A 26029-nucleotide genomic window follows, 5' to 3' on the forward strand; every position below is an offset into this window, starting at 1 on the left:
AGAAAGAGACAGAGCATGAATGAGGGAGGGTCAGAGAAAGAGGGAGACACAGAATCTGAAACAGGCTCCAGGCTCTGAGCTGTCAGCACAGAGCCCAACGCGGGGCTTGAACTCACGGATCGTGAGATCATGACCTGAACCGAAGTCAGACGCCTAACTGACTGAGCCACCCAGGCACCCCTACAAATTTTATTAAATTAACCAACTTTCTTTTTCCTCACAAATTTTTTTCCTTAAGCCGCAGGTGTCCCAAAATACTAAAAAAACAAAAAAAAAACAAAAACAAAAATGTGGGGGGTGTTGTGGAAGTCATTTAGTCATTTTAATAACAATCTATTTTTTTTCTGTTCTTATTTAGGTTTCTATTCTTTAAGAAGCCAAGTTTAAGGTCAACAGAATTCATACCTGAAATCTTGAGCACAGGGTAAAGGAGATAGGAGAATATCATTAAGATCTAGAGAAGGGAAAAGATACAAAATACATAGATATATAAGATGGTGTATATTGACTGTGCCCAAGAAAATATTGAAAATACTAGGCAGATAAAGACATGAGGAAATAGAAGTATGAAAAACAAACAATGTCTGTCATGGTCACAGCTTCTCAGCTGCCTCTGAGGAATTCGGGAAGAAGAAATTTTATCTTTTTCTTTTTTTTCAAATCTCTAAAACTAAGACAACTTACTATAAACATATATATTTAGGAACTACAGAAGGCAATTACCTCACAGGTCCTACTATGGCTCAATGTGATACATGGGTGTTGTCCTGCAAAACTGATACTAACTGTACATCCCAAGAACTCTAAGCACTAATCTACAGTAGAGAGGGGGAAAACCTAACATGAAGACAGTGCTGAAAAGTGCAGTTTCAGAAGGAAGAGCAAAATTTACTCCCTATCACCAGTTTCCTTCATCTGAACATCTTTACAGGTTATTTATCACCAAATTTTAAACAATTTATGTAGTGACTTTCAAGTATTCATTTTGATTATGTTTCACAAATAAGCAAACTATCAAACTCGATTAATTGTGGACCTTCCTTGGAGATGGGGAAAGTGAAATACTACATAGAAAATCTTTTTTCTATCAGGCCTATCAGAAAAGATTTTCCTGAAACCACAGAACACAAAAAAGCTCTGTGATAAGGGGATTTCAGGGCCAAATAAGTTTGAGAAATGCTTATTGGGGATCCCCTATGCTGATCAGCATTAATGGCTCTGGAAGTCCTACAGCAAAGTATTCTATTTAATTTGATTTTTCTCAGTACTAATCCTCTAGAAGTCAATTATTGAAAAAAATATATGATTTTAATGACCACATTAAGCTCAGAGTTATATACTAAAGTGAAGAGTCAAAACAATGATTTGGATTCTTCATGGGAAAATTTGCTATGATTACTCCCCATTTAAAATAATTATGTGCTTAAATATCCAGATCACCTTTTGGCTTCTGTCACTCAAAAGTGGTTTACTGAGTGCCTGCTCTGAGCCCAGAGCACTGAAAGAACACAGACTCCCATAGTCTTAGAACCTACCACTTCATGTCATAGGTGACATTTTTCAATAGTCTTGAGATAAGACAACCATGAAACTGTTTTGCTTTTACATCATATTTTCATTAAGAACTGTAAGAATATGGCGGGGGGGGGAAGTTTCAGGAGGGAAAAAAACAGCTTAAGTGTGTTTGTTTCATTCCCTATTAGTTAGAAAAAATTATCTGAATTGAATATCTCTTTCAAATTATTTCTTTCCACACATTCATAAAATAATACTTGTAAAAATTTTATACGTATATTTGCAGGTCATAACTCCTACTTAAAGATTCATACTCAAGACTATTTTACATCTATCATTCAAAAGATATAAAATAGGTATCTGATGGGCAACTAACACATAAATCACTGGAATTGAACCCCTAGCATCCATCAACCCAACAGGCCTATGTGCTGATTCTTACACCAGCCATAAATATTAGCACGAGCCCATGGGTGATGGAGTACAGCAATGAGAATGGATGGGAAGATTGAAATAAGTTTATCTCTGCTTTATCTGTTTTCTTTTTTTACTAATCTCTGAATATTTCTAGGACATGTCTGCTACAGTTGATAGTAAACTGAGACACGCACAGTTTTCTCATTCATTCTAGAAATACGTACTGAGCATCTACTGGGTACCAGTCACATTGCCAGGTATATGAGATACTAATTAAATCTTAACAAGATTCATGGGGACCCTTCTCTAACATGGAGTATAATCTAGATCACTATTACTCAAAGTGTGGCCCACAGACCATCAGCACTGACATCACCTGAGAGAGTTTTAGAAATACAGAACCTCAAGTCCCAACCCAGACCTACTGAATCTGAATCTGCATTTTCACAAGGTTCTCAGGTGACTTGGGTGTTTTAAATGACTACAAATGTCCAGCATACACAAGGGACAAGACTTGTGTCCAATGTGGAAGAGACCAAGACAACTTTATAAGCTAACATTTAGAAAAATATTAACCTACTCTCAAGAGCTATCCAACTTGGCCTAAGTATACACCAACCCTGGGAGTAAACTTTCTGGAGCATCTTTGCCAGTCCAGAAGCCTTTATTATCCTTTTGTATTTGTCAAACAGTATGTTCCCCTTAAACAGCAAGAAAAAGATTTCAAGTCCTCTCCAGGAACAGTGAACACTGAAATGATGAGTGGGCAGAACATAAAAAAAGCAGTATCATTTAGTCACAAAAAGTAATAATTATGTTATTGCTAAGTGTCACAATGTGCCTTCCTCACAAATACAGTAAGAATTACTGGTTTTATTTTAATATGAGGCCAAGAAAGAAAATACAGACAGTTTTTATAGAGCACAGAACTCACCGTGATCACATATCGGTCTGCAGACATTGATCAACAAACTTAGGGCCAATTTGGTTTAAGGAAGAAGATGTGATCTAATGTTCAGGAAGTGTCCCAACCTAATTATATTATACTTTATTTAGAATAAAATTCTAGACTATTATTACTGGATGCCACAGAGGCTCCTGAAGGCTTAACTTATAAAACTCATCTAGTTGTAGTTGCAAACATAACTGAACGGCCCTTGGTCTTAGGCTATCTGAGGAACGCCCTGACTTTGGAAGCATTTACTGTGTGGGATTAGCCACAGTTTTGTGAGCCCAAGTCAAGCACTCCAGAAAGAAGTCAACTTCAGCGTACAGCATGTTAAAGGAAAAACTAAAAACAAAAAAAAAAAAACAGTAACTCACCTTCTTGAGCCTTATCAAACTGTAAAAAGATGGTGACCTAGATGAGAAGATGACAGGGGACATGCTGTTTTTTGTGATAGTATTGTTTTTTGTGTTTGTCTGCTTGTTCAGATGGTACCTAATTCTTTATAGCAAAATGTACAAGCACAGAATCAAGTCAAGTTCCAAGTAATTAGGGTGCTACAATGTTTCTTTCCATGGCCTCATTTGCCTACTTCTGACTCATTCTTCATGAAGCCCATGTCCCTGGAATGCATCCTTTCTGTTGTTCTGTCTCTGTGCACATTGCTAATGACCCATGGGCAGAAGATGTATATCCGGTGTTTCTTTCTGGACACAATGCAACCACTGAGGTTTTGGTCTGCATGTATGAATTTGTTGATGTTGTTGTTGTTATGAGACTCAAGTCTGAAAAAAAAAAAGAGCTGAAAATAAAACAATCCTCCTGGGGGCACCTGGGTGGCACAGTTGGTTAAGCGTTGAGATCCAGCCCCAGCACTGGGCTCTGCATTGACAGCATGGAGCCTGCTTGGGATGCCCTCTCTCTCCCTCTCTTTCTGCCCCTCTCCCCCTCATGTGTGTGCTCTCTCTCTCTCTCTCTCTCTCTCAAAATAAATAAACATTAAAAAAATCCTCCTGACCCTTAGAAAGTCACAAACCTGGATGTAAATCCTGATTTTTATGCCTTCGGTCAAGATACTGAGCCTCTTTGAAATAAGACCAGGCTCAAGAGCATGTCATGAAAATTCCAAGTGATCTATAATGCATGCAAAGTACCTATCATGGAACCTTCCCCATGAGAGTAAAAGTTGGTCATCATTATCATAAACCAATAACAGTATAGTAAGTCCCCACCCATTCCCCAGTTTTGTGAGGTACACATGTAGAAGACAGTAGCTTCTGCTTTTAGTCCACCCCATTTAACTTTGTGAGCATATTTCTAACCTTACTAATCCCGTAACACAAGGCTGTTATAAGAATTACATGAGTGACAACATGTATATCTCCCAGAATTATAGCTAACACACAGTAGGTGCTCTACAAAGATTACCTTCTTCCTATTTCTAGCTGTAGCATTTATCAATTACTTTTTAATTGTCTACTCAGCTTCTTTTCCTTTTAGGAACTACATCTCCCCAACTCCCTGTGGTTTTAGTGGGGTTTTCATGTGTGACCCTGCTCAGTGGCAAGTACCATGGATTCTCTGGATGCTGATTGACCTGGGGTAAACTCATTATGCCATCAAGGCCAATCAGAGTTCTTTTAGGGAACTGACATAACTTCAGGGGCCTCTTCTTTTCTGAGTTTATGTTTCTCCTTTTCTGAGATTATGAATGATAAGGAAAATATCGGCCTGTGGCTGGTTACGGCCTTCTTTGATACCATGATTAAGAATCTGCCTAAATGACTGGGCCCTTATAACATCATTTGAACAGCTAGATAGAGCTATATCTTAACCATCCAATCCCCAGAATTCCAAAATACAACAGCAGGGTTTCAGCCACTTGCAACTAGAAGAGTATAACACAAAAGTTATAGCATGAAAGAGAATACCAAAATACAGTTAGATATAATATTCTACAAATCTACAGACAGAGGTCAGAAATGGGTAAGACCACCATAGCAGAGTCAACAAATCTCCAGAAAATCCCCTAATATAGGGTCTGGAGATGGGTAAGAGTAAGATTATCATAGAGAAGATGAAATTCTTTCTGGCCAAAAATAATAACACATGCAAAGTAAAGAGTACTCAGCATGGTGTCCAGCACGTAATATTTAATTAATATAAATTGAAAGAACAAAATAACAAGTATGAATTATGTATGAAGGAGGAATAAGAAGACAGGACTAATTAAGAAGTACAGATCACAAAAAAAAAGAAGAAGTACAGATAATTTGTTTCTGCAGAGGAGTTAGAAAAGAAAAGAAGGAGGGGCTTAATGATAAGCACTCTTGAGAATCAAGCAAGGAGTTTGTACTTGGGTCTGATTGGGAGTCATTTATAAGCTGGTAAAAAGACAGCAACAAGACAGCCTTTGGGAAGTTAATAATAAAAATAGAAGCCAAATGGGAGTTGAGACAGTAGACATGACAGATCATCGGCCTACTGGTGAAAGAATTCTTAGACAGGGTTAAGAATTGAGGAAAGAGAAAACAGTATAGGAATCACCAAAAAGAAGTGCAAAATTGATGGAAGTCATAGAAAAGTCACAGAAAATAAGAGAATTAGGTGTCAAGAAGGAAAGAGTCAAAAAAGTTTTGAGGAGACTTTAAATCCCATAGAATCGTGGTGATTACTATGTCACTGAACAACCAGTATAGCATAGGAGGAGAACCAACCAGAACAGACACCACCTAGAACAATGGAAGCAGGTCTGGGGAAGTTTCTGAAAGGCCAGGGGTTAACTTTTTAGTTGCTGGAGTGGGGGAGGGTACTCTGGGGATTTGAGATAACCACAGAAGTATTTCAATTTTAACCACTATAGTTGCACCTGTGGCTCTTGGCTATCGGCCCTTCAAAGAAAGTTGCTTCAATTAATACTGATAGCTTTCTACATTCCCAATGCATGGAAGGGAGCATTGGTTAATCCAAAATCATTTCCATGTGCCTATGACATATACTAATGTAGAGGCTCCCCAGTGCCAATCTGTGGACTAGGTGCATCAGATTCATCTAGGGAGTGAATAAAAACTATCAATGACTTGGTGTCACCCAAGGACATTCCCTTTCAGGACGGAGGTGACACAAAACTCTGTATTTATTTGTAAGCTCCTCAGGTGGGGAACAAAGCCATATCAAAAGATTTCTTTTTTAGACCTATGTTTTCTACCCCATTTATGTTGAAGATATATGTATATTTGCATTATCTGAATTTATAGAAAAGAATAATATAGAACAGAAGCGAAGTTTCTCTATTCCAGCATTAAAAATGCAGTTAATAACAACAACGGCTAATGTGTATGGATTACTAAGGCAAACACTGTGCTAGAAAATCTCATTTAATCTTCCCTATAACCTCATGAATTAAGTACTTATTTTATCCACTTTATAGGTCGGAAGACCTACAGAAGGTAAATAACTTGCCTAAAATTTTCCCTTTGTTGAAATAACTTTCTAGGCCCAAGATGGCTCTACTTCTGCTTGGGATTGCTTGTCGGCAAACCAATACTTAGATAACTTTCATGTCCCTATAAATGCTCCCCTTGACCAGAAATGTAGTATGTCTAGTCAGCCAATCCCCAAATGACAAGCCAATTCTGAGTTCTAATTTCCTTGTTCCTTCTCAACTCAAACAAGTTTGACTACGTGACCCCAGGCAATCATCTCTTTTTTTAATTTTTTTTCTTTCTTGTTCTTAATTCTTTATCCTATAAAACTTTCCTGACTTCCGCACCATTTTCCAGTACTCCAAATGGAGACTGCTTCAAAAAGTCCTAGATAAAATTTGTTTGTATCACCTAAATTGTCTTCTTCAATCATTTTTAAAACACCTTTAATAAACTGGAATGGTTCCCTCCACATATAGAAGAGAAGAAGCCACAGAGTGAGACCTCACTGTCCCCAGGAAAATCTCAGGAAAACTAACCTCAGAGAAGGTTTGCCACCTAGAAGCTGGGCTATTTTGATCCTTTCCTCCACACAGTAAGATTAGCCTTCAAAGATCACGGGGCAAGGTCAAAAGAAAACAGTGAAAAGATTTGGGAGAGAAGACAGGGAGGAAGAAATTTCAGAAAGTGCTTCCAGATGACAGGGTAGCCCCTCGGTGTGTGCAGCCCAACCCTCCCTAAGCCTGGATCAAAGTCATCTTCCACATACATATAAATACAAAGAGTTTGAATTCCCAGAGATCCAGTGAAATACTACTTTGTAAAACAGTGATTGCATTTCAAGGAGTATTGAAAAGATGGACATCTGAAACCTCGATTCTCTTCCAATGCTCTTTAGGAAAAGATTGGGTGAGAAAGCTCTCTTCATTTGCCTCTAGCAACATGGATTTGCTCTTCCCATTCCTTTTAAACCATCCCTGCAATGCCTTCAATAGCCCTGGTTGAAGTCTTAGGATCTCAAAACATACCACAAATCCTTCTATGTTCAACCAGTTTATCTCATGGAAAAAGCAACAGGCGGCAGAGGAATTCAGGCCACCCCAAGTTACCAGCACAGCCTGATGGATGTGGAAACTAGACCATGCCTTAGGGATGAGGCATGTGACGGCCGGTACACTGTCATTACTGAAACTTGAAAGGGGAAGTTCACATGAGGCCTGTGGTTGACTTCTCAACCCTGCTGGCTGAGGCGCACGCCAATAAGGAAATCACAATCCCTAAATAAACAATAGGCTGGGAACCTGAGCACCAACAAGGGAGAGAGTACAGGGGTTACTGGCCTGGGCAGGGCTGGCCAAGATGGAACAAACAAAGCAAAGATTTAAATTTTGCAAGAATGTCATGTCAATTCAGACTCTCCAGGCAGGCCCTTTGAGACTCCAAATTGCCAGTCACCAAGCCTCAAAACTTGGTAGAATTTTTAAAGTCAGGACTCTTGGTCCAATCTCTACATTGCCAAATGAGAATAATAAGAGCCAGAAAAGACAAGTGACTTGCCAAAGGCCCAATAGCCAGAAAGCCAGGTCCCTAGGTCATTTATTACACCACAGGCCTACTGGGAGTTGCTATTTTTTTCCTCCACTGGTTTCTCCTCTCAAAGATGCTTTTAAAGTCTTTCCACACACCAGTTGTGTGTGTATTCTGAGCTAAGATTCTGCCTGAAGTAATCTTGTTAAATTTCTTGTCTGTCCTTATTTAAATGTACCACCTCTTTTTTATAGGTAAAACACAATTTTCAGTCTAAAAGGGAAGGGATAGAGAAGCAAAGAATTCTTTGAGCATTTATTATATACCAGGATTTTCCCACACCTTCATTCATTTTTAACATTCTCCACAACCCTATGCAGGCTGGTATCAAGGTTCCATTTCACAGATGGGAAAGCTGGAGCCCAGAGAAACAGTAAGCAGGAGAGCTAGATTATCAATTTCCATAAATAATCTAAGCTTTTCCTCTTTGGAATCTTCTCAGTTCAACAAAAGAAAACCAGGATAGAATAAATTGTGCAGCTTTAAGCTTTTTAAAAATGAACTTACCATTGTTTTTCCTAAATAATAATTCCTAATCATTCCTATGTAATGAATACAAATTATTGCAAACATAAAAATTTAGAGGGGGGGGAAAGAGGAAAACATCCTTTACAATCACCTCATCCAGAATTAGTGTCAACATTTTGACATTTTTTTCCTCAAGCTTTTACTCTACATTACATTGAGAATATATCTTCTTTATATAGTAAGAATATTAAGTCTCCAACTACTATAAACCTTAGAAATACATCTGATAGGTTACTGTATAGTTCTGTTTATATTTTTATTTTTAAGTAATCAAAGTTATTGATCCTTTCCTTTGAAATATCTTTATTTTTGAATAATAGTTTTATTGATATACACATGTGCCATAAAATTTACCCCTTTAAAGTATGCAATCCAGTGCACACTTTATTCCACAGTATTTTTACCACCAAAAGCCCTGTACTCACTGGCAGTCACTCCTTTTTCTCCTCTCCCCATCTCCTAACAGCAACTAGTCTACTTACTATATCTATAGATATACCTATATTAGACATTTCATATAAATGGAATCACATAAGTGGCTTTTTGCACCAGCTTCTTTCATTTAGCATTATGTTTTCAAGGTTCACCCAGGTTACAGCATGTATCAGTATTTCATTTCTTTTCATGGACAAATAATATTCCACTCTATGTGTTTACCAAAATTGGTTTACTCGCATAGGATAATGGATACTTGGATTTCTTTATAGCATTTTGGTTATTATTAATAATGGCATATGAGCACTGGTGTACAGTCCAGGTTTTTACATATGTTTTCAGTTTGGTTGGGTGTACCCCAAGGAGGACTACTGAGTCACACAGCAACTACATTTAACAATTTAAGGAACTGCCAAATTGTTTTCCAAAATGGACTGAACCATTTTACACTCCCACCATCAATATATGAGAGTATGATTTTTCCACATCCTCCCCAACACTTGTTACTATCTGTCTTTTTTTTTTTATTTTAGCCATACTAATGGGGAATCAGTTGTATCTAATGGAGGGTTTGATTTGCATTTCCTGTTGGAACATCTTTTTGTGTCCTTATTGCCCACTTGTATGTGTTCACTGGAAAAACGTCTATTCAAATCCTTTGCTCAATTTTTAAAAGATTATTTGCCTTTTTATCGGTGACTTTTTCTTCCTTTTATTTTTTTTAAGTTTATTTATTTGTTTTGAGAGAGAGAGAGAGAGAGAGAGAGAGACAGTGCACACGTGCATGTGAACAGGAGAGGAGCAGAGAGAGGGGGAAAGAGAGAATCCTAAGCAGGCTCTGAGCTTATAGAGCAGAACTTGACTCCGGAGCCAGATCCCACTACAATGAGAAAATGACCTGAGCTGAAACCAAGAGTCAGAGGCTTAACCAACTGAGCCACCCAGGTGCCCCTTCTTCCTTTATTTTTAAATGAACTTTGAATTAAAGTGTATTACACATAAGAAAGTAGCCAAATCATAATTTTTGCATGATGAATTATGCCAAAGTAAACACACCTGGGCACATGCAAACCAGATCATGGAATAGAATACTCCTTGTACTCCAGAAACTTCCTTCATGCCCCCTCCCAGTCTCCAAACCCCATCACTCCACTATCCACTATCCAGGTATCTAACACTATTCATTATTTCTATTTTTGGAACGCATGCATATAAACAGAATTACATTGTATGTGTTCTTTTGTGTCTGGCTTCTTTCAACACTGTTTTGGGGGTATTGAATTATGCTGTTATATGAAGCAATAGCTTGGTACTTCTCATCGCCATATAACATTTCATTGCATGAATATTTCACTATTTATCCACTCCATTGTTGATAGCTATTTCACTTGTTCAAGTTTTTTGTTATTCCACATCTAATTATGTTTTGAATCTTCTGTTTACGTTGAGTCTTATACTACCATTGTTAGATCTGCTCCTAGATAATAGGGTTTTTTAATACCATCATAAATAATATTGTTTTCAAATTTTCATTGCGTAAATGTTTGTCATTGGCATGTAGAAATATGATTCATTTTTAAATACTGACTAGCTACCTGGCTAAGTTCATTTACTAATCTAATTGTTTATATATGAATTCATTGAGATTTCTTACACACACAATTATGGTGCCTGTGAATAAAAGTAGTTTTATTTCTTCCTTTATAATTCTTATACGTAGGATTTCCATAACATTATGGAATAGAAGTGACAGTAATAGGCATTTTGTCTTATTTTTTATACCATAAGGAAAGCTTTCAACATTTTATCATTAGACATGATGTTGATCATAGTTTTCTAACAGCTATTTCTTATTAAATTAAGAAAATCCTCTCCTAACCTGAGTTTGATAAAAAACTTCTTTTTATATGGATGGATGTTGCATTTATCAAATGATTTCTCTGCATTTATTGAAATTACATTTATTTTTCTCCTTTATCCTATTAATGTAGTAAATAACATTAAATGGGGCACCTGTGTGGCTCAGTTGGTTACGTGTCTAACTCTTGATTCCAGCTCAGGTCATGATTTCACAGAGAGATCTCCCTTGCGAGATCAAGCCCCATGACAGGCTCTGCACTGACAGTGTGGAGACTGCTTGGGATTCTCTTTCTCTTTTTTTTTCTCTCTCCCTCTAAAAATAAATAAACATTCAAGAAAATTAAATAACATTGACTGATATCCAAATATTTGTCCAACCTTGCATTCTTGGAATAAGCACAACTTGGTCAGGTCCTTTAACTGTCACTGTGTTCAGTTCAGTAGGATATTTTAAATCCACGTTTATGAAAGAAACTGCTTGCAATTTTATGTAGTGACTTTGTTGGGTACTGATATCAAGGTTACAGTGGCCTCATAAAATAAGATAGGAAATGTTCCCTCTTCTTCTAGTCTCTGGAATAGTTTCTGTATGACTAATATAATTTTTTCTTCAAATCTCAAATGTTTAGTAACATTCACTGAAGAAGCCATCTGGGCTTGAAGGTTTTTATGTTTGGTTTGGTTTTCGGATTTGGGCATTGCTTTGCGTGTGTGTGTGTGTGTGTGTGTGTGTGTGTGTGTGTGTGTGTTTGTGTGTGTGTACACATGTGTGTGGTAAGATTTTAGATACAGAATCATTTTTCCTTAATGTACAGGACTACTCAGATATTCTATTTCTTCTCAGGCAGTTTTGACAAGTTGTGTTTTTACAAAAACTTACCTAAAATTTCTATTTGATTATCATAATGTTGTTAATAAAATCCTCTCATATTTTTAATGTCAATAAGATTGATGGTGATGCCCCCTTTCAATCATGATATTGGCTATTTTCCTCAATGAGTCTAACAAGGATTTGTTATTTTTGTTCCTCTCTTCAAAGAATCAGTGTTTGGCTTTGGTGTTCCCCTCCAGTATATGTTTGGTTTCTATTTCATTCATTTCAGCTTTTTTTATTATTTCTTTTCTCCCACTTTCTTATGGTTTTATTTGACCTTCTATTGTTTTTTTAAACTGAAAGTCTTTCAACCAAACTGAATGACTTGCTCTCCCCCACATACTTCTTATATTTTCCAGTCTCATTGCCTTTACTCATACAGTCCCCATTGTTTATAAACTATACCCTTCCCCTTTTTAAAATCATGCCAACTTTTCAAGGCTCTCCTCAAATTCTACCTCCTCCAGGAATCATTCCCTGCCCCTCTCTCATTTGATATCCTTTGAGCCCCTGCAGCACATTTTGCCATTCTTAGGTCACTATTTAGATCCTATCTCATATACTTCCTTCCATTAGCCTCTTAAAAACTGAGTGTTCCCAGCACCTGCCTGCCTTAGTCAGTGGAATGGGCAAGTCTTGATCTTAGAGTTGTGAATTCAAGCCCCACATTGCAAGCAGAGATTACTTTAAAAAAATAAATTTAAGGAGCACCTGGGTGGCTCAGTCGGTTGTGTCTGACTTCAGTTCAGGTCATGATCTCTAGGTTTGTGAGTTCAAGCCCTGCATCCAGCTCTGCACTGATAGCCTAGAGCCTGCTTCGGATTCTCTATCTCTCTCTCTCTGCCCCTCCCCTGTTCACTTGCTCTCTCTCTCTCTCTCTCTCTCTCACAAATAAATAAATAAATAAATAGGCATTTAAAAATAAATAAATAAATTGGGGGTGCCTGGGTGGCTCAGTCAGTTGAGCACCCAACTTCAGCTGGGGTCATGATCTCACAGTTTGTGGGTTCGAGCCACACATTGGGCACTGTGCTTACAGCTCAGAGCCTGGAGTCTGTTTCAGATTCTGTGTGCCCCTCCCCTGCTTATGCACTCGCTCTTTCTCTGTCTCTCTCTCTCTCAAAAATAAACATTTAAAAATAAAAATAAATTTTAAAAAATTTTTAATGAATGTTCAATTTTTCTGAAAGGTCCACCATGGTGCTGTGCACAAAACAGCTACTCAGTAAACACAGGTGTCTGTGATTCAACTTCAGGAGTTAAATTCACACAAATGAAACCTGTTCATAGCAGGAATTATTGACTGGCAACTCAAATATTCAAACACATCATAAGAAGAGTTTGGGCAAAAAAAAGAAAGAAGTCTCATCATTTTTTTAAGTCTTCCTTGCTTCCAAATAACAACTATATATCATCCAGAGCTAACATTTAACTTGACATTTTGCTTTTTCTGGCTATCACTTAAAACCCACATTTTTTTTCCCTTATTTAAGGAAAATAGTTAAATGGGACAAAGTTTTTTTTAAGTTGAAAGATGAGAAGATGAAGAAATTTCTCAAGAAAAAGAAATAAGCTAAAGGATAATTTCTGGTATCGTAAATGGATAGCACAAATCAAAAACACAGGGCTTTGCAAGTTTGAATGAGTTATGCTCCAACTGTTATAAAGACTTCAGGGCAAGACTTAAAACTCAAGGGGGAAAACAGGACATATGTTGGCTGTAGGGTACATATTTGGAGCCCTATTTGGAGGGCTGAAAAAAGTGATGACTCTTGCTTGATAGCACAAAGCACAACATCACACCTCCCCAAAAATATCAGAGACCTCTTCAGCTCCCATGAGCTGCCTCAACCTGTTCTATGATACAAACTCCAGTGCATAATTTCCAAAGTAAGTTTTGAAAGAACCAGTTGAACCTATGGGCTCTCTTCAGCAAAAGCAGAATGAAGGAGTAGAAAGTATCAAAACTCTGGAGGAAAAATCTATATTCAGATTTCAGTTACCAGCTGCCTAGATGTAGGACCTTAGCAGGTTGCTTATCCTTCCTAAAGCACAACTTTCTCATCTGTGAAATGGGGCTAATTATGCCTACTCACAGGTTATTATATGTCAGGTGCCCTACACCATGTGTGTTCAGTGGTATTCAGGCTGTGGGTTGCCACAAGTGGTGCAAAGTGGTATTTTTGTTGTTATTGCTCTTATTCTTTTAAACAGCCACAGAGTGGGGCAAAGTTTTAAAGTTTAAAAGCCACCATAATGGCTGGCTAGAAAAACTGGGCTTGAAACAAATTTCCTATGAACAACTCATCTTGGGAGAAGAACTCATTCCAAGTAGAGTGCAGTGTTTAGACTCAAACAGGTAAGAGTTCAAAAGACAGAAGAAATAAACCTAAGGAGCTTAGAGCCAAAGAAAACGTTTCAGCTGCGCAGTGATGTTCCTGACTAGATCCCAGGACTCAAATGAAGTTCATACTAGGAACTGGGATGCATTCAATGGCCTAGGTTTGAATTTGAAATCTCTCTTTTCCTAGCTGTGTGACCTTTGGAAAAGTTGCCACTGTAGCTCTTACATTCTCCATGTTCCAGTGCATCCCTTCCATGCCTCGCAGAACTGAATTGGCAGAATTTGACCAAATACCAGTGTATCTTTTAAAAGAAATTTAATGCAACTGCAGATCAGCTTCACCCCATGCGGAAGAACAGCAGTCATCTGCCTAAGCACAAAGACAAGTCTTGGTCTTTAGTTTAAATACCAAAAGATCAACCTCACCACTGGAGTTTAGCACCTGAATGCAAAGTCATAATCTTTGATCAATAACACAACTACAAATCAGCAATTTGGTCAAGTTCAAGGTTGAATTGCTCACTATTCATTTCCCATAGAGAAGCCTGATGGGGACAAATATTACTGAAGAAGAACCATTTATGACATACAAGTACCTGGCTGGTCATGTGACTGGAAAGCTATATACCCACAATCCTCACTTCAGTTACCACAGAAATACTGTCATCCAGTGATATTATGCCCCTAGCTTCTTAATCCACTTTAGATAACAAGTTCACGAGATCAAATACATTTTCTGCAACTTTTACTAAATCCCTTAATGTCACTCATTTAGATCCCATCTGATAAATTCTGCCAAAGTTAGTGCTAGTATAACGTTTGTTTTTCTTGATGAATGAATGCCATTTAATTTATTAAGCAAATGAGAACTAAAAGGTTTTATGTATTATCCTTTTAGCCTCGGTGGTTAAGTTTAGAGTGAAGTTTATGTTCCATCTCAGTAATTATCATTATTCTGGGATTGGTTTCTTTTTTTTTTTTTTTTTTTTTTTTTGCATTTTCTTAAAATACAACTCTCTCCCTACCCTTTCCTTTTGTGATTGTTAGAGCTGCTATAGCCATCTTGCTCAGACAGGCAGACTGGGACTGTCTGAAAATGAATTTACATGAAGGAAGCCAAACTACAAAATGGAATGAGAAAAACTAGAATCCATTAACATCTTTTGAGTCCCTGGATCAAGCTATGCCTGAAGAAATACCCTGTTTTTCTCCAGTTGAGTGAGCCACTAAACTTCCTTTTGGTTTTAGCCATTTTGAATTAGATTTTCATTCACTTGGAAGTTCTAGCTAACAAAGAAAACAATTTTAAGATTATCTGACAAGTACTCTCATTACTGTAATTCATTTTCTTAAAAATAAACTGGGTACAGTTTTATGAATGAATGTAAGAAAGTGAAATTTTTGGACACCATCTTTATGTCATGTCAAATTTATAATAAAAGTAGGTTAAAACATTCTTTCAAAGGAATCAACAGCACAGGGAAAAAAGGAGGGAAAAAGTTTTTCACTACCATTTTTATTGACAGTTCTCCTTAAGAGCAGAGAAGAGGGGCTTAGTAAAGAATCTTTAGATACAAAAGTAAGAAAAGGAGGAGAATAGCACCACCTATAAGAAAACTAATTTCTCTGAGAAACACACACAGTGTTCTAGTGCAAACCTGAAACATACCTGCCAGAGCAAATCGGGATCAAAGTTAAAACTTGGAGCTCCCTGCAAGAAGATAAATCACAAATAACTTCATTCATTTTGTTTCCTTTCATTTCCATTCAGGTGACTTTTTCCCCCTGGCTCAATTGGCTACAGGAGATGTGATGGCTGCAAGAGAATTACTCCCTCTTAGATGCTGGCAGATTGCCCTCCTCAATGCTTCTCCACAGAGACACATTTTCACAATTGTACAAGTCCAGAGGGGCACGTACAGATCTCCTAGAACTACCAGACCCTACTTCTAAAACTGCTTGAATTAGGACAAGGTTTCACAAATTTTCACTACAAACAACTTTAAGTTGATGTGAAGTGTATGTGTGGAAAAAATGAGGGGTCAGAAGTTCACCCTCAGTTTCTCTAAGAAGCAGGGGACTAGTAGAGGTAATTTATTAGCCCTTAATTCATGTCATCTCCCTGAAACTACAGATCAAATTTTCTCTAGGAAAGTTCCTTTTAACCTTAGATTTTGAGAAGGCACTAGATGACACCAGTATTTACCCAAAGGTGTTTAAGTTCAAACACAATGACGTCTCAAGTTCCACCCACCAGGTTTAAGGGTCAGTTATATTTGACAGTCAACCCTAAGGCTTGTAAAATATGGGTTTCTAATATTCCCTCCAATTTCACAGGGATGTAATATAGAAAATCAGATGAGATCACAGCCTCTGTCACAAGATACACACATGGCTAAAAAGATGACCCTCTACCATCTGCCACCATAACTCAATTTATGTATGGTAAGTATAGATGCTAATGGGACCCAGACTTCTCCACTGACAAAACAGAAGGCAGTGCTTGGTAAATTACAACACATCCAAAACAACAACAACAACAACAACAACAACAACAACAACAACAGAAAAACGCCTTGCTCGATTCCCTGACAAGTGTATTGATCATCATTTGTCCTAAAAATGTGTTTTATAAGCCAGCATCATGGGCATCCATAAAAGAAAAACTCCACACTCAATTTACTGATAATATATAAATGTGGATTTGCCCTAAAAATCATGTTTCTATGGCTTCCCATATAGATAGCATAAACAAGTGTATTTATTTACTATTTTATTGTTTTCAAATAAAACATATGATACGAGAAATAGTAGAAATTAAACAGATTTTCTACTTCTAAAAGTCACCAAAAAGTATTAATTGTCTGAATAGAGACCTTTACAAAGATAATGCCCAATGCACTGGGAGAGATGTCATTCCTGATTTTTCTAAAGATTCCTGGAATTCACTCTTTTTAAAAAGAAAAGATACTTTGGAAATACATTCTATATACATCCTCTTTTCCATTAGTAACTGTGCCAGAGACCAGAATGGCAGGCATGCAGGTGGGTGGAAGAAACATTGAGTGACTCTTTACAAAAAAATAAAATAAAATATTTTCTCTTTTTTCTTTTCTTTAAAAAAAGAGAGAGATTGAGAGAGAGAGAAACAAAGAAAAAGCCCTAACCAAATTTCAGGTTTGGTTCCAATGTAAAGTGAGGAAGAAATCTCAGTTATGAAACACTCCCCCACAAGTGTAGAATGATAAGTTTCTTTTCAAAACAAGTTCAAATTACATAAATTCAAAATGAATTGATAAGCCAAGATTAGCAAGTATTGTTCATTCTTATTGGCATTTGGTTCCTTTGATGATATTTTTCAAACCAATTTGCTGCAAATGCATTATGAGTGCCTTGACTCATGTAACCCCACTCGGGGGACGTACAGTTTTAAAGCAAATGTTCTACATTATTTCCACAAAAATTCACTTGAAGACATTGTCATTGACCAGAAAGAAAGAAGAAAGAAAGAAAGAAAGAAAGAAAGAAAGAAAGAAAGAAAGAAAAGAAAGAAAAGATAAGAAAAAGAAAACACCTTAAAAAATCCTAAGTCAGAACTGTACATGCCAAAAATTCAATAGCTGGTGTTAATTTCTTTTTCTCCAGGACTTAGGGATTTTTTGGCAGACAATTCAAAATCATACACTATAAAAGACAGAAAAATCATTATCCTATCAGCAAGTTTCGGAATTCTCTTGTAGGCTAATGGTGACCAGCAAACTCTCAAGTGTTAAATTCAAGTATGGAATTATCAGATTGTAAACATCACTGTTATGTTTTTCTTCATGAAACAATTTAAATCAAGAATTATTTACTCTTAAGATAAACACTATTTGCTTCCCTCTGGCAAACAATGAAAGTAAAAAACCTTTATTTACATTTCTAGATACTGACAAAGCAATGGGTTTCACTTAGATCTGTTTCTTAATCATACATCATGGCTTAGCCATCATCATTTATTTCATTATTCTTTAAATGCCCTAAATCCATCCAAAAGGATCTATAATTCTTTTAAATAGCATATCTCTATGCTTCCACAGCTATGTTATGAGTACTTAATAAGTTATTATTACTTCCAGACTTGGTTAGGAGAAAATACTGGAGTCCTGGGAAAGTACTATTCTTTGAAAAGTACATTTTCCTGATAGCACAGTTTTAATTATTTAAGGACTTCATTGAATGTAAGTCAACTTCTTTGCCAAACCTTAGTTTCTTAAGATATCTTTTCATTGTAATGTGAATGAAAAGGGGGAAAAAATTATTCTAGCTTTAGAAATTTCCTTTTAAAGCACACACAAAACCTCCCCTAGGGTTGAAAGCATTGGCCATGCTCTGGAAATGAACCCACCCCTCCTTTCAGCCAAGGGATACTTGAGTCCTTTATTCTTTTGCCCAGAAAAGGCATCCTAATTAAAGGGACAATAAATTAAATGTACCCAAGAAAGCAAAAAGATCCAGAAGAAAAGCACCCACCAGGGTGCCTAGAGAAAAACACAAGGTTCATTTCAAGTGTTTATGTTAGGCACCATCAAGTTAGAACAAACTCCGGAGGCACAGCTGTTTTTGACAAATGTGAACAGCTCCTACCTTCATTTCAATGACAGTCTGGAGAGCCTTCGTCTTGGCTGGCTCCGGCTGAAGTTGGCTTCTTCGGTGCAATTCCTGTGGAGGAACACGATAGAAATAAGCCTGACGGTTCATCCTTCCGTTACACCATGACCTTTACACAGGTACCACACAGCCCACCGGGTGCAGGTTTGCTGTGCACAGACATAAACAAGCCACAGGTGCCTCTGCCCCCACCCTCTTTAGCATCACTCCTGCCTGGAGCCTGCGTTCCAGTGAAAACCTCCTGGCACATGCGCTATTTCTGAAACTTCCATCAATAATTAATGTCAACTGTGACAAAGCCAGCAAGTAATCATAGTCCAAATACTGTTCAACACTGGGGCTGTTGCCCAGCCATCAAATCATAATTTACTAAATTACATTTCTCTGTGCTCCCAATACAAACACAGCATGGAAACGGAGGAAAGAAAATGACTAACGTGGTTGCAAATCCACTGCACGCATGGCATTTTGCTACTGAGGTAGGTTTGAAATGAGCAATTTAAAACCTTTTCAGTACAACTGTGTTACTTTTTGGAGTGAACTGATGTGATGAAACCCTGTGAATATCTTGCTTCCTAATTTACAGTTTCGGTCCTTGTTCAAAATCACATCTGTGTGTGGTATGTTTATACACTCATGATGCCAAGAAATTAAAATTGGCATTAATATCAACAGTGTTAGAGAGGATACAAAAATGGTTAAAGCCAGATGCAGACCCAAGAACTTCTGGAATATGACAAATATAACTTCAGGTAAAAAGCAAGCAACATAATTTTAACCTTGAAGGCTCACTTTTTTTATGCCTCTTCTCCAAAGAACAGTTCTGTAAAGACTTTGAAAGTTGCCTTGGCAGAAGAAGACATAAAGATAAGATTTGTTCAGTTTATACTTTGATTTTCTTAGTAATAATTATAAACAGTTTTATGAAAGCAGCCAATGAGAGGAAAAAACAACAGTGCTCACACATGTCCATGCCACTGATACTAGTCACCTATGGAGTAATTTCATAAGATTTATTTGCTTCCAGAAAAATCATTTAAATTCAACATGAAGTAGTTCTAGGCCTTCACATTCCACTGGGCCACAGACATTAAAAATGAAAAGCAAACAAACAAAAAACTACCTTGGCTTTAGGGAAGAGAACTAACATGATTTCTAGCTTTTCCAAGGAAAGGTATTAAAATTAAATCTCATTCCACCACTACCGTCTACTATCATCACCATCTCATAAAGACAGAACATATTAATGTAAGTATTGCCAGAAAAACAGAATTCCACAATAAAAGATAATCCTTCCCAGGATAATAAAACAAGCAATCTTTGCCCATATCCCATTACATTGTTCTTATTTGCCAGTGGCCCAAGAAGACTTGGTCATGGAACACGGTGCACATGTCTAGGAACCAGCCCTGGAAAATCACCACTACAGCTCTGGAATACAGCATATTTTCTTCCCAAAGTCATCACTGGCACACACCAGCAAACTTGTGCAAAACTACTTCTCAACCTCCAATTTGAGAAGAATTTGAATTAGTGCTTCCTAATTATTCAAAATGGTCTCACAAAGACATTTTTTCCCTAACATATCCTTGGAAGATACGGAGTCAAGTATTACCAAACCCATCTTATGAATAGAGACAGAAAGAAATCCTGTGTCCTTTTGGAGGCCCTGGTCTAAAATAACCCAGAAATACTGGTCATTTTTAGGCTGCATGGTAATGGCAGAAATTTTCTGAAGGAATTACCTTAAAAGCAACTTCCCTTCTGGGTCTCCCTCTCTCTCTGCCCCTTCCTACTCTCTCTCTTTTCTTTCTTTCTTTCTTTCTTTCCTTCCTTCCTTCTTTCTCTTTCTTTCTCTCTCTCTCAAAAACAATTTAAAAAACATTTTTAAAAAATTAAATAAATAAAAATAAAAGGGGCGCCTGGGTGACTCAGTCAGTTGAGCATCCAACTTCAGCTCACGTCATAATCTCACAGTTCGTGAGTTCCAGCCCTGCATCAGGCTCTGTGCTGACAGGTCAGAGCCTGGAGCCTGCTTCGGATTCTGTGTCTCCCTCTCTCTCTGCTTCTCCCTCCCTCTCTCCCTCTCTCTCTCTCTCTCAAAAATAAACCTAAAAAAAACAAAAAATTATACTATACTTATATTATATTACATTATATTATATTATATTATATTATATTATATTATATTATATTATATCATATTTTAAAAAGCAGCTTTCCTTTATTATCTACAATGTCCCTGGCACTACTTCTCTTTTTTTTTTCTTAATTTTTTATTTTTTAAAATTTATATCCAAATTAGTTAGCATATACTGCAACAATGATTTCAGGAGTAGATTCCTTAGTGTCCCTTACCCATTTAGCCCATCCCCCTCCCACACCCCTCCAGTAACTCTAATTTTGTTCTCCATATTTATGAGTCTCTTCTGTTTTGTTCCCCTGTTTTTATATATTATTTTTGTTTCCCTTCCCTTATGTTCATCTGTTTTGTCTCTTAAAGTCCTCATATGAGTGAAGTCATATGACTTTTGTCTTTCTCTAATTTCACTTAGCATAATACCCTCCAGTTCCATCCACATAGTTGCAAATGGCAAGAGTTCATTCTTTTTGATTGCCGAGTAATACTCCATTGTATATACATACCACACCTTCTTTATCCATTCATCCATCGATGGACATTTGGGCTCTTTCTATACGTTGGCTATTGTTGATAGTGCTGCTATAAACATTGGGGTGCATGTGTCCCTTCGAAACAGCACACCTGTATCCCTTGGATAAATGCCTAACTACCTCTCTTTTTCAAGCCTCATTATCATGCTATGGAGAATCAAACCTCTGTGTGGTGAGTCCAGTTGGCTACTGGTAAATATTTATTTAACAACCAGCACCCACCATAGCCAACTTCAAATTACCTAAGTGGTGTCACTGAATGCAAAGTTGGGAAGAGAGGCACAATAGTACCCTATTGTACAGTATTTATACCATATGGACCAACTACATGTAATAACATCAAGAACACAGATAACAGTAAAATGTAACAAAAAAATAGGAAATTATGAGTTTTAATACAATGTTTCTTTTTTAACTTTTTTTAATGTTTGAGGTTTGGTTTTTTTGTTTGTTTGTTTGTTTTTTTAGAGAGAGAGAGAGCATGAGCAGGGAAGGGGCAGAGACAGAGGGAGACATAGAATCTGAAGCAGGTTCCAGGCTCTGAGCTATCAGCACAGAGGCCAATGCAGGGCTCAAACCTGTGAACCATGAGATCATGGCCTGAGTTGAAGTCAGACACAAGTGACTGAGCCACCCAGGCGTCAGTTTATATATTTAATTTGTAACGTCAGCTGTTAGAACAAGTTTCCAATTTTGACTTTCATGGACCAGTCCAATCCAGTTCCAGCATACCACTGGGTGAATCACATAAGGAATTCAACCTCCAAAGAAAGCTTCTTAGCCCTCAATGTTACTTCCAAGATTTTTGGGAGTACACGCTGGACTAATAAAATTTCACAGATGAAAAAATGGACAGTAAGTCACTTGTCAGAGTTCCTCCATAGTAAGGGGTAGAAGAAAGACACTTCACATGTCACTAATCCTGATCCATATGTATCAAAAGCATCTTAATGAGGGGCACCTGGGTGGCTCAGTCAGTTGAGCGTCCGACTTCAGCTCAGGTCATGATCTCACGGCTCATGAGTTCGGGCCCCACATCGGGCTCTGTGCTGACAGCTCAGAGCCTGGAATCTGCTTCTGGTTCTGTGTCCCTCTCTTGCTCTGCCCTTCCCTCATTCACGCTCTGTCTCTCTTTCTCTCAAGAATAAATAAAACATTTAAAAAAAATTTTTTTAAAGCATCTTAATGAAAAAGTCTGAGAAACTAATTCATGGTAATTTCATACCATAGCCAAACCAAATTCCAGAATAAAAATCATAAGATAATTTGAGGAGAGAAGTTTGCATAAAATAAGCAAAAATAATTAAGACGCAACTAAGTAACACAAATAGAAAATAAAAACCATAGAGTAAAGGTATGTGTTGTTGTAATTTCTGCCAAGCACAAAAACATTTTTAAGAGCAAACATGCAATAACAAAGCTACACTTGTAGCAATAGTTTTGCAAAAATGGAAAGAGTTTTCTTTGCTATAATTATACAATTTCCATTATAATGTAAACCAGCTCAAAGTCAAGACTGGGTCCTTACGCTCTGTGTCATCACTCCTTAAAATGTAAAACGAAACAAAATCTCCAGTTACCTGAAAATTGCAATTTTCCTATCTTAACTACACTGTACTTCAATCAATCCTGACTTCAAGTTTCTGAGGATCACCTTAATTCCTAAGGTGTCAGGGAAGTGAAGATTGTAATCCACATGCAGACATCATGGATGGTTTGAAAGTTCCATCTCAGACACTTCATCCATCTCTGAGACTGAGCATCCTTAAAACACTCTGTGGCAGAGAGTAGCAACTGCCCAACCAAGAAGATTTGTGCTCCTCTTCATTAAAGTAGAGTGTTTCTAGGAAGCACCACCACCACTGCCCATGTATCAATGATGATGGTGCCAAATTACTTATTTCTGGCCAGTGGGACATGGGCAGAAATTAGGAACTCAACTTCCATAAATACCTTTTACCCTGTCCTCAATTTTCCCTCTTTTCCTGTCTTCTGGCTAGAAGTAAAGTACACCAAGACCCAAGACGCTGGTAGAACCCCAAGATAAAAGGAGAATGGGTTCCTGAAATGCCATATAAAAAGGTCACTGAACACCAACATGGGATGGTGGTGTGTGTGAAAAATAAACCTCTGTTAAGTTAGCCTCTGTGCTTTCAGGCTCTCTCTGTAAAGATCCCAGCCCTCTCTGCCTTAACTACTGCAATGGCTACAAGGAAAAATAATACCTAATTAGCCCTGTGTTGTTTGTTGCTTTTGAATCACAAAAGTGATTTTAATGTGTGAGAGCTTACCAAGTTTTTCTAAACTGACAGTAAGATGTGTCGGTTGGTGGGTGCTTCAACTATGCCTAACTATCTGAAAGATGCACCCATTATGGATTAATCTTAACTAAAGAATTTCCCTAGAAGCATCTGATGTAGATATGAGGTAGTACAAGATTTAACTTACTCTGGTAGTTTTTAAACGACAGTATTAATCAAGTACAGTGGACTTACACTTTTCTGGGTCACTGATCTCTGTAAGAATTAGATGGAAGGTATAGATTCTCTTTACAAATGAGTACAAAAGCACATACAAACAAAACGGTGTGCACCATTTCAGCTGCTTCACAGGACCTGGTCCAGTACCTGGGGGTTCATCTTTGAACCAGACTACAGGCTAAAAAACACTTACTGAGAGGAAAGGGCACTGCACAGGGAGTGGAGAGTCAGGAGCCCACAGTCCCAGCCTGAGACCTTGGGCACACCTCTTCCCTACTCTGAGCTACAGAATAAGAAGCTCTATCACTAGGTTTCTGAGAACATCCAGATTTTTAATAGGTAGCTGACTCTGAAATGCTGATCTCTGGCTGGAATTTCTAGTCACACCAATTCTCAGTTCTAAAAACATAATAAAAATAAAAGAAAACTGGCAGCATCAAAAACTTTAATATCTTACTGTGACACAGAAACCCAGGTTATATATTTCCCCATAATTTCATTACTCACTTGGCCATAGCTAGTCTAAAACTGCCAGCTCCCCCAGGTGACTAATATGGAAACATACCAAGAACTCAAAATTTTAAACATGAAATCTCAAGTAGTTCATTGGGATGACATTTCTTGGCAGTTAATGAGAATGTAGAGTCTAGTGAGTTAATGTGGATGGACACTAGCTTCCAAGATGAAACTGGAAGAATAATGTTTGTACACACCATCTACTTTCTTCAGTAGGAAAAAAAAGACACCTCAAATCTTGACTTTCTATCCACTATTTTTATCTGACCTCTCTCCCTTACTGTCCTAGTAATCTACTGCTATGGAACAAACCACTCCAAATTTAGTGGTGCCAGACTAACACCATTTGATTATGTTCATGAATTCTAGATCGTGAACTTCTAAAGGATAGACTAGGGAAAGCTTATTTCTAAAGCATGATGTCAGGGGCTAGAACAGCTGGGACTGGCGGATCCAATTCCAAGATGTATATGGTATATTGGCTGGAAGAAGACTTGAAAGCTGGGTTTAGCTAGAATTGCCACCTATATATGGTGACACCTGTATATGGCATCTCCACGTGGCTTAAACTTCCTCATAGCATGGCAGCATCAGGGTATCAACCTCTTACTTTCAGGTGTAAAGATGCCAAGAGCAAGCGTTCCAGCAAATAAGCCAAGGACTGCATGGCCCTTTATTACCTAACCTTGGAAGTCCCATAGCATCACCTCTGCCATGCTCTGTTGGTTGAAGCAGTTGCAAGCCTGCTCAATTCTAGGAAAAAGTGCCAAAGAATCTCAGGCCATATTTTTAAGTTATCACTCTTGAGGGACAAAACCAACTGAAGAAGCTGACAGGAAAGTAACACTATAATCTCAAACACCTACTCACATCAGTCTTAAGATATGCCAGATTTATATATTCAAATAGTAACTTGATGCAGGGCATATAGGAAATACAGCAGTGAGCCAAGCAGATAGATATCCCAGCCCTTATGGGTTTTTAATTTCAAATTCCAACAAGAGAGAGGCATAATAACTTTAAAAGGAGACCAAACCAGTTTGTAAGTGCTTTAAAGGAAAATAAGTCAGAAAGATGGAACAGGACACACTATGTGAGGGGATCAATTGCAATTTTAAATAGGGTGATCAGAAAAGCTTCATGCAAAGGTGACATTTGAGCAAAAATCTATAAGATGTGGGAGAACCAGTCGTACAGATGTTCCAAGCAGAGAGAATAGCAAATATTTAAGTACCTGGCTAGCGCTGGATAAGGGATGGGAAAGTAGTAGGTCAGAGATATGCAGGGGTGCAGGATGATGAGAAGGTGAGTTCTACATCTGGAGTCATTGTCTGGACACTGGTTTTACTCTGAGAAAAATGGGAAGCTACTGGAAGGTTCTGAGCAAAGACAAACCACAATATAAAGTACATCCTTAAATTACTCTGCCTGCTGGACTGCAGTATAATTTGGGGTTGAGGAGGGAGGTAAGGGAAGAACCATAAGGACTAGTAATAAGCAATGGGAAAACCCTAGCAAAGGATGATAGAGCCTGGGACCAGGGTGACAGAATGCAGGCAAAGAGAAAGAACTGAGTTTAGACATGTTTTGAAGGTGAAGTTGACTTGACTTCCTGATAGATTGCCTGGAGACTCCAGAAAGAGAAAAGTAAAGGATGGCTTCATGACTTGTATTCTGGACAACAGGAAGAATGCAGCTGGAATACCAAGATAGGGAAGATTGGAGAGGAGAAGTGGGAGTTATGGGAACCAAGAGTTTAGTTTTGCATGTGTTACTTTG

At 37.7% G+C, this 26029-nt stretch overlaps 1 protein-coding gene across 1 annotated transcript in view; it reads right to left on the reverse strand.

Moving 5' to 3' along the window:
- Nucleotides 1–26029, reverse strand: part of ERC2 (ELKS/RAB6-interacting/CAST family member 2) — a 792499-nt gene that overhangs the window by 518526 nt on the left and 247944 nt on the right. The window contains exon 3 of the mRNA XM_042929693.1: nucleotides 18558–18632. Within this exon, the coding sequence (XP_042785627.1) occupies nucleotides 18558–18632 (75 nt within the window). The remainder of the gene's footprint in view (nucleotides 1–18557; nucleotides 18633–26029) is intronic.

This window comes from Panthera leo, chromosome A2 (assembly GCF_018350215.1).
Source record: "Panthera leo isolate Ple1 chromosome A2, P.leo_Ple1_pat1.1, whole genome shotgun sequence".
Lineage (NCBI taxonomy): Eukaryota > Metazoa > Chordata > Mammalia > Carnivora > Felidae > Panthera > Panthera leo.